This window comes from Balaenoptera borealis, assembly GCF_965194805.1.
Source record: "Balaenoptera borealis genome assembly, chromosome: 13".
Classification (NCBI taxonomy): domain Eukaryota; kingdom Metazoa; phylum Chordata; class Mammalia; order Artiodactyla; family Balaenopteridae; genus Balaenoptera; species Balaenoptera borealis.
The window spans coordinates 95,027,379-95,036,747 of NC_138870.1; the positions used below are offsets into that span (position 1 = coordinate 95,027,379).

The 9,369-nt window shown below is 52.7% G+C and overlaps 1 protein-coding gene across 2 annotated transcripts in view; it reads left to right on the forward strand.

Annotated features, from left to right (window-relative positions):
* Positions 1-6,645, forward strand: part of NCF4 (neutrophil cytosolic factor 4) — a 106,418-nt gene extending 99,773 nt beyond the window's left edge. For both annotated transcript variants that reach the window (XM_082350361.1, XM_082350362.1), the window contains 6 exons: positions 88-215; positions 1,318-1,375; positions 2,051-2,149; positions 4,138-4,268; positions 4,546-4,611; positions 5,785-6,645. In XM_082350361.1, coding sequence (XP_082206487.1) covers positions 88-215; positions 1,318-1,375; positions 2,051-2,149; positions 4,138-4,268; positions 4,546-4,611; positions 5,785-5,980 — 678 coding nt within the window. In that variant the 3' untranslated portion in view covers positions 5,981-6,645. The remainder of the gene's footprint in view (positions 1-87; positions 216-1,317; positions 1,376-2,050; positions 2,150-4,137; positions 4,269-4,545; positions 4,612-5,784) is intronic.
* The last annotated feature ends 2,724 nt before the right edge of the window (positions 6,646-9,369 follow it).

Here is a 9,369-nt window from a genome sequence, read left to right on the forward strand (position 1 = left end):
TGGGGGGCGGGGATGGGGCAGCTGGGCTGGGATGTTGAAAGCTTTCTGCTGACCACCCCGCCTGTCCTGCACCCTCCCCAAACGCAGCACCTCCTCAGCCTGCCCATCTGGGTGCTGATGGATGAGGACGTCCGGATCTTCTTCTACCAGTCGTCCTATGACGCGGAGCAGGTGCCCCAGGCGCTCCGCCGGCTCCGCCCGCGCACCCGGAAAGTGTAAGTGACCGGTCCCTGCGCCCCCATCAGCTAGAGCCCTGGGCCGCTTGCTCCTAATCAGGCGCTCTGTCCCAGAGGCCTCTGCTGCAAAGGCCCTTATTTTCCCTGAAAGAAGCAAGGAGTAGAGACCAGGTCTACACCTAAGCACTCCAGGGTGGTTTGGCTTGTTAGGTGAGCTTGGAAAATCAAGCGTAGTGCCTAGAGGACAGAAAGTGTGTTTGACAGTAAGGGCTGGAGGGCAGGGGCTGGTGGGCCATTGATGGGGGAGAGCTTGGCGCCTCAGCAACCACTGGGGATGGTCCGAGGGCTTTGGGTGCCTGGGGAGAGTAGGGAGTGGGGAAGGGAGGAGGAATCGTTCTGTCTGCAAACACTCCTCCCAGGATCTCCTGGGATGCCTTGTCCCTGGTTAGTTTTAGTTCCATGGGGCCGGCTGTGGCTCCTGGTGTGTCACACTGGCCCCCAGGGGGCGCTGCTGCTCACTCCCTTATTCCAAAGGGCCCGCAGCTCCCTCCAGCCCCTCCTAAGCTGGAAAAAGTCTTCAAAAATCCAAGCCACCGAAATAGGGCTGGGCTTCCAAACAAGAGGCTGCTGCTGCTGCTTTGGCTGCTGCTGCTAAGAATTCCAGGACAGGGCTCCTGAGCCCCGCCCTCCCACACAACTCCGCCTTCCTCCCTCTGGCCAGTATCTCTGAGTGTCCTCTCTGTGTGGTGCCTGGCCATCTCCCCTGTGCACCCAGGCAGGTGTGCTCTGAATTCCAGCTGTGCCCCACAGCAGCCCTGTGTCCTGGAGTGGAGCTCAGCACTTCTTGAAGCCCATTTCCTCAGCTGGAAAATTAGGGGTTGAGTGTGGGAGTAATGTGAAAGGGTTGGCAAGCTATGGCACTAAGCAAATGTATATCTGAGCCTATGCCTCCTGGTCCACAGAGGGGGATGCAATCCCTCCTCCCGGGCGGTGAAAGCTGTGGGGAGTGTGCTGGTCCAGAGGAGCAATTGTAGCTGCATCTTTAACACCCTCTCCCTCCCCTACCTTTCCTGCCTCTGCTGAGGGTCTCCTCCGGGCACAGAAGCAGGAAAGGTGACAAGCCCCTCTTCTCTCTCCACAGAAAGAGCGCCTCCCCACAAGGCGCCGGCTTTGACCGTATGGCAGCTCCACGAGCAGAGGTACCTCACCACTGGGCAGCAACCTCGCTCCACCCTTCAGCCACTGAGTCCGTCCTGCTGGCGCCCGCTGTGTGCCCAGGATGGGGCTGGGTATTGGGGGGGGGGTGGAAGGACCCACAGCCGGGGCCTTGGACGCCTGAGGACTCCCAGCCAGCTGAGGGGAGGGCATGTGAGGAGCACACAGAGGCAAAGGGGAATCCATCCATCCATCATTCATTCAGCAAGCTCTTCTGGGTCAGCCCTGCCTTGGGGACTGAAGTTTCAGAGATGACTCAGACCAGGCCCTGTCCTCAAGGGGCTCACAGCTCCCCAGGGATGCACCCTTAGAAATGGGCATTTCAAAACCAGTGTGGTCAATGCCCTGGGGGTTATGGGGGCACTGGAGTCCCCAGTGAGGCCTGGGGGATGGGGAGTTGCCCAGTCCACGGAGTTTGGCCCCTTCCCTCTCATGCTTACCCTGGCAGACCTGGAAGAAGCACCATTCTGGAGTCAGGAGGACATGGGTTCTACACCTGGCTCCTCCGCTAACAAATAGAGTGGCCTCAGACAAGTCACTTATCCTCCCTGAGCCTCAGTTTCCTCATCTGTTAAATGGGACACTGAAGTATGTAAAGCACTTTAGTAGGAACTCAGTGAATGTTTCCTTCCTCCCTGCTTACTCCACCTTCTCCCCAGGCCCTGTTTGACTTCACTGGGAACAGCAAACTGGAGCTGAATTTCAAAGTTGGAGATGTGATCTTCCTTCTCAGTCGGATCAATAAAGACTGGCTGGAGGTAAGATTGGAAGTGAGGATGGAGGTGAGGATGGAGGTGAGGTTGGAGGTGAGGATGGAGGTGAGGCTGGAGGTGAGGTGGAAGTTAAGTTGGAGGTGAGGTCACTTCAAGTCTGTGAGGGGATCAGAGAACACGGAGGGATCTGCGAAGGCCCTAGGGAAGAGATGCTGTCCAAAGATAGTCCTGGAGATCTGGGCAGGTGGATCGGGGAAGCCTGAGGAAATACAGTTGTGTGTGGCTGCAGCAGCAGATTCTGAGCCTACACTTGCCTTTGGTACTGACCCCAACCAACGGTCTCTTTAAGCAAGTCAGTTAACCTTCTGAGTTGAATTTCTTGGTCTATAACAGGGTATCTCAGCCTGTTCACTTTTGGCATTTGGGGCCAGGCAGTTCTCTGTTGGTGGGCTGACCTGTGTACTGCAGGGTGTTTAGCGGCGTCCTTGGCCTCCATCCACTAGATGCCAGTAGCACCCCTCCAGCTGCAACAATCAAATGTGTCCCCAGACCTCTGGCCCTGGGGGGCAGAATCACGCCCAGTTGAGACGCACTGTCTGTAATCTGGGGTAACGTTACTCACCACGCAAGGAGCGAGTGAAGGTGATGAGGGAGACTTGAGCTCCAGAGTCTGGCGTGACATCCTAGCTCTGTTTTTAACTAGCTTTGCAACTTTGGGAAACTTACTCAACCCTGTGGTTTCCTTTCCCATAAATGGAGATAACTAACAGTGGCCGTTTCTTCACAGGTTTCCGGGAAGGGTTGAAGGAGGCGCAGTTGTTCAGGGCTCGGCCCATAGGGAGCCTGGGTGTGTGGCATCTTGGCCATGCTTTGTCCCTGCACGCGGCAAGCGTGATCTATACAAGGGTTCATAGCACGATTGGAGATGGGGGGTGGGGGTCACCGGGTGGGAGGCCCTGGCCTGGTGCCAGCCTTTTGGATTAAGTCCTATAGTTATGAAAGACTCTCTTTTCTCGGGGCTCCTGGGGGGTGGGGTGTGAAGGAGGTCATGGCACAGGAGGCAGGGCCAGCCCCCGGGGGTCCTGGAACCATTGAGGGAAGGGGAGGGTCCCTGGCATCCAGGGTCTGGAGAGGAGTGTAGACCAACCGTTGGTCTCGCAACTTGGCGGTTTTGATTTTACGCCAGTCCCGGAGCTCTGTCTCAGGCAGTCAACAAGCTGTTACAGCTGAGGAGTATTGCTGGGTCATTCTCCAGAAACAGGAAATGTTTGTTGACTTCTTGTTTTCTAGAAAGTTCTATGAGTCAGTATGCTGGCCGACTTCTGGCCTCAGATGGAAGGGAGGGTTAGGGGAAGAGCGAGGGTAGTACTTCAGCCTCAGTTTATATGTCTGTAAAAGGGGACGGAAACAATATGTCTTCCATAGTGTTGCGAAGATTAAGAGAACAGGTGACAAAGCACAGGCAGTGGCTGGGTCTTGGATGGAGTTTAGGAGAGAGGCCTGGCTGGAGGGAGATTTCTGGCTGTCTGGTCTAGAGCAGGTGGAATCCGTGGACAAATGAGTGAATGGGCCCCACCCCTCCCTCCTCCCTCCCCCCCCCCCAATTTTCTTCCTGAACGCCTACCACCACCTGAGTCCCCGTGAGGTTCACCTGTTTACCTGTGCATTGTCTGTCGCCCTCCATCACAGTGGAAGCTCCAGGAGGGAGGGCAGGGATTTTCATCTCTTCTGAGTGCCCAGAGCCTGTTCCGTAGCTGGCACTCAAGAAGCCTTTGAATGAATGACTGAGTGAATAAATGAATGAGGTGAAAGCAGCTTTCCAGATAAATTCAGGTCTTAACTTGTTCTAAAATGGATGCCTTGGGGTGAACAGCTTGGTGACCTTACCCACTTTTTCTCCTCCCTCTGCCTAAGGGGACCCAGAGCTCGTCCGCCTGTCCTGTCATTATAAAGGGGCGGGTCCCCGGGGCATGGCCCCGCTGCCTCTGCTGGTACCGGACAGGGCAGTGCCTTCTCCCCCTCCCCCCTCGCAGGGCACTGTCCGGGGAACCACAGGCATCTTCCCGGTATCCTTTGTGAAGATCCTCAAGGACTTCCCGGAGGAGGATGACCCCACCAACTGGCTACGCTGCTACTACTATGAGGACACCATCAGCACCATCAAGTTAGTGGCCCTGCTGGGAGGGAGGGGCCTGTCCAGCCTCCCTGCCCCTCCCCCCTCCCCCACCTCCATATCACACTCTGGGCTCTAAGACCCAAACCAGATCGCATGTCCCCCCACCAAACACACACACTTAAAAGCCCGCAGGGGCTCCCAGCGCCCTCCAGATAAGCCAAAAGTCTGTCACAGGATGTCAAGGTCCACCGTGACCTGGCCAGCCTCATCCCCCTGTCCCCCTTCCAGCCTGCTGCCTCCCCACCCCTGCCCCTTGTCCCCTTAGGGACATTGCAGTGGAGGAAGACCTCAAGAGCACCCCACTCTTCAAGGACTTGCTGGATCTCATGAGGTGAGGGGCTGGAGTGGGAGGCACTGGGGGCATCAGACACCCTGGAGGAGAGAACAGAAGGGGAAACAGTGCATTCAGGGGCTGGGCGTTTTGCATCTATTTCGCCTTCTTGTTTTATCCACAGCCCAGCCCTGAAGGGTGGGTATCGCCTGTCCACATTAGAGATGAGTGGGGGGCTGCAGAGAGGTAAAGGGGCTTACAGTTTGTGGGCCTGGATTTGCTAAAGTCTCTCTAGGTTCAAAACCTTGGACTTGGACCCTCCACCCTCAGGGAACCACCACCTCCCAAGATCCAGTTGAGTTATGAACAGTCATTTTACAGAATGGAAATAACATTGTTATATTCCTGACTGTAAAAGCAATATCAATTCATTATTTTTTTAAAAAGAATGTCAGAAATCCCAGAAAATATAAAGAGGTGAAATCCCCTCATATTTTCCTCCTCTCATTATCTGATATGCATTCAGATGTCTTCAGCGCACACCCCACCTGCCCCCCACTCCCCCTTAAATATCATTTAATTGGCTACGCAGCATCTTTCTGTGGAGGCACCATAACTAACGTAGCCATCCCCTTCTGTCGGCCATTTAAGTTATCTCCCACTTTTCTACTACCGTGAATAGTACTGGGATTCACATATTTGGTGACTTGCCCGATTATTTCCTTAGGATGATTTTCTAGAAGTGAGATTTGGAGATCAAGGTGTTTGCAAGTCTGATAGGGCTTCTGACCCATTTTATCAGATTACCTATGGAAAACTGGATGGCTTTTCACCCATCTACCTGCACCCCAGCTCAGACGGTTCCAATCCTTAAAAGGTTCATAGCCACACACAGGGGCTGTCACAGGGGCTTTTTTCTGCTCTACTCTGCACCCGGCAAAACCCACTCTTCTTCCCTATGACAGTTCTTAAGTCTTCAGCACATTTATGCACAAGACATTTCAAGCTGCGCCACTAATTTGTTGTGAAAGTCCCATTCTCCCCTCGAGATCTCAGTTTCCCCATCTGTATAGTAGGAGGTTGGACCACTCGGATGATAGGGCTGGTGTCCAGCTCTGACCCCTTCTGATTTTTAGATCCCGGCCCTAAAACTCCCTCCGTCCCCTCTCCCTGCCCCCACGCTTAGGCCTAAGGCCACTGGACCTTTCCTGAACCCTGATCTCTCCCACCCAGGAGGGAGTTCCGGAGGGAGGACATCGCCCTCAATTATCAGGATGCCGAGGGTGATCTGGTTCGGCTGCTATCAGACGAGGATGTGAGGCTCATGGTGAAGTGGGCCCAAGGTCTCCCCTCCCAGAAGCACCTCTTCCCCTGGAAGCTGCATATCACCCAGCAGGACAACTACAAGGTCTACAACACGGTCCCCTGAGCCAGTGGCATCCCTGGGGCAGTGAGGGGACACCTAGCAAAGAGCCCTCGGAGAGGATTAGGACCAAGAAAGGCTGGGAGCACGGGACAGACTTCCTGGTTCTGAATCAGATGGACCCACTGGTCTTGGCTTGTACCATCTCTACATTTGGTCTCTGAATTAAATAAACCATTTCATCTCAAAGTGCTGGACTGAGGAAGATAGTGTCTTTTGAGGAAAGAGAGCAGAGGGAGGAAAATACCCATTCATGAGCATCCCTGAGGGGTCATTTATATACGGGAGGGGGCCCTGGCTTTGGGCCACTGATCCAGCTGCCCCGTTCCCTCGCCCTGTGCCCAGGTGTGGAGAAACCCAGCAACACTCGCGTCCCTTCTGGTCACTCCCTTTTACGCCTTTTCCCAGGAGTGGCCGCCTGCCTCACGGAAGTCATACTCCCCCGGGAGCCCTCTGGGTCAGGCCAACACCAAGCCCTCTGCATGACCAGGGTCGAGGGTTTCCTCTGCCCTCTTATTCCTGCTGCTCTGCAGAGGGGGCAGAGACCTGGGTCGTGGTGTTGGTGGTCTCCATTGTAAGTAGGGGTGAGCGGAGAGAAGACCCTGGCCCCACTAGGGAGGAAGAGGAAGCAGAATGACGGGCTCTTCCTCTGTGAGCTGGATAAGCTTTTTCTCTCCTAAGCAGCTAAAATGGCAATAGCTGTCACCTCCAGAATGGCTGCAGGAGGAGCTTGGTGGACGCCCCTCCCCAGTGAAACAAACACTGAACTGATGAAAAATACTAAAAACCAACCATTGAAAGTTTCTAGAAATTGTTCTGAGGGCATACAGCAAGTGGAGAAGCATTTATTCTAGAAAAGCCTGCTAAATCTCAGTAAGAACAATGAGTCTGTGGCATATGAGCCTCAATGTGATCCCCTCCCTTCCCCATCCCCTGCTTCATGTGATGGAAACTCTGCTCTAGATGCACGATTCTGAGTGGATGCAGCCAAGAAGATGGGGGACCCCTCGCCCCTCAGCTCCCCGTCTTTTGCCATTTCAGCCCCGGAAAGGGCAGGCTGCCAGCGCCTCTCATCCCCACAGCCCTGTGTTGTGGAAGCGCTATTCCAGGCCATCACGGCCCCTACATCTGTGTGCTGGGGCCGCCATAACAAAGTACCACAGCGACTTCCCTGGCGGTCCAGTGGTTAAGACTCCACGCTTCCACTGCAGGGGGCACAGGTTCGACCCCTGGTCGGGGAACTAAGATCCCACATGCCGCCCAGCGAGGCCAAAAATAAAATAAGTAAATACATAAATAACAACACACGGATGGCTTTCACAACAGAAATTTATTGTCTCACAGTTCTAGAGGCTAGAAGACTGAAATCAAGGTGTCTGCAGGGCCATGCTTCCAGTGAAGCCTGTTGGGAAATCCTTCTTTGCCTCTTCTTAGCTGCTGGTAGTTTTCTGGCGTTCTTTGCCATCCCTTAGCGTGTAGACACCTCACTCTAATCCTCCATCTTCATGTGTGTCTTCGCATTTTTCTTGCCTCTGTGAGTGACTGTCTCTGTGTCCAAATTTCCCCTTTTTATAAGGACAACAGTCATATTGGATTACAGCCTACCCTGATCATTTTATTTTGACTTAATAACCTCTGTCCAGACCCTATCTCCATGTAAGGTCACATTCTGAGTCACTGGGGATTCATATCTTTTGCGGGAGTACAATTCAATCGTAAGAATGCACTAGAAAACATCTGTTTAAGAATCATTAAACAGACCATGCAAAGTATGTACTGGCAAATTCAATTGTTTGACTTCTAACATGTTGCCTGACCAGACCCGCTGAGGGACCCTGCTGCTGCAAAGCATCGAGACCCTAGATAGCACACACTCTTCAAAGAATCATGAGCCTGATAAGAAGTAGCGGGGTTCTCCAATGACCCTCCCACCCCACCACCCACCCCCACTGAAAAAAAATCCCATGATGAGAGCTGGGGCCAGAACCCACAGCATCTGGGAGGTTGTTCTGGAATGCAAAGGCAGTGCTGCTCTTAGAATGCTGAGCCCCAGGGGAGGCCGTGACATGGGGAGCCTGGACCAGGGGCTCTTGGGCTAGGTCAAGGCCTTGGGATAAGGGCTGAAGTGACCCTGAGAGAGTGGTGTCCCCGCCTCCAAGCAGAAGCAGAAGAAAGTCCGCTCTGGAGTAAAGTGTCCCCAGTTGAGGCTAACAGGAGTCACTCAGATTAACATGAAGCGAAAAGGGGACTTCCCTGGTGGTCCAGTGGATAAGATTCTGCGCTCCCAATGCAGGGGGCCCGGGTTCGATCCCTGGTCAGGGAACTAGATCCTGCATGCATACCACAACTAAGAGTCTGCATACCACAACTAAGAGTCTGCATACCGCAACTAAGAATTCCCCGCACCACAGCTACAGAGGATCCCGCACACCACGACTAAAGATCCTGCGTGCTGCAATTAAGACCTGGCACAGCCAAAATAAATAAATATGTAAGTAAATAATAATTTTTAAAAAAAGATGGGGACTTCCCTGGTGGCACAGTGGTTAAGAATCCTCCTGCCAATGCAGGGGACATGGGTTCAAGCTCTGGTCAGGGAAGATCCCACATGCCGCAGAACAACTAAGCCCATGCGCCACAACTACTGAGCCTGTGTTCTAGTGCCGAGCCACAACTACTGAGCCCATGCACCACAACTGCTGAAGCCCGCGCACCTAGAGCCCGTGCTCCGCAACAAGAGAAGCCACCGCAATGAGAAGCCTGCTCACCGCAATGAAGGGTAGCCCCCCTTCAGCGCAACTAGAGGAAGCCCGCGCGCAGCAACAAAGACCCAACGCAGCCAAAAAAAAAATAAATAAATTTATTTTTTTAAAAAAAAGATGAAGCAAAAAGCTCCTAGTCAAAGATCACTGAATCTCTGTGAGTGACAATAGGCAGTGACAATAAATAATAGCTTTAGACCCCCAGGGTCTACAGATTATTGAACTGCGTGACTAAAATGTTTAAAGAAATGAAGGATTAAATCATAAAAATGAATGAGCTAAAGTGAATGACCAGGCAGATTTGCAAAAGAAAGATGGCATATATATTGTACTTGTACATATACCTATGTATAGGAGTATGTGTGTGTGTACATCTGTTGAAACAGAAAACCCAGTGGATGAGTTGGATAGTATTATATATTACACACAGGTGATGAAAAAATTAGTGAATTGAAAGGTAAAATCAGAAATTACCCAGAATATAACACAGAGAGACAAGTAGTTGGAGAGTATGAAAATGGAGTTAAGCGATAGGAACAATAGAATGAGATTTTTTTTAAAAATCAGAATCTCAGAAAGAGAAAATACAGAGACTGGCAAAGAGGCAACATTTAAATAGATGGCAGATGCAGT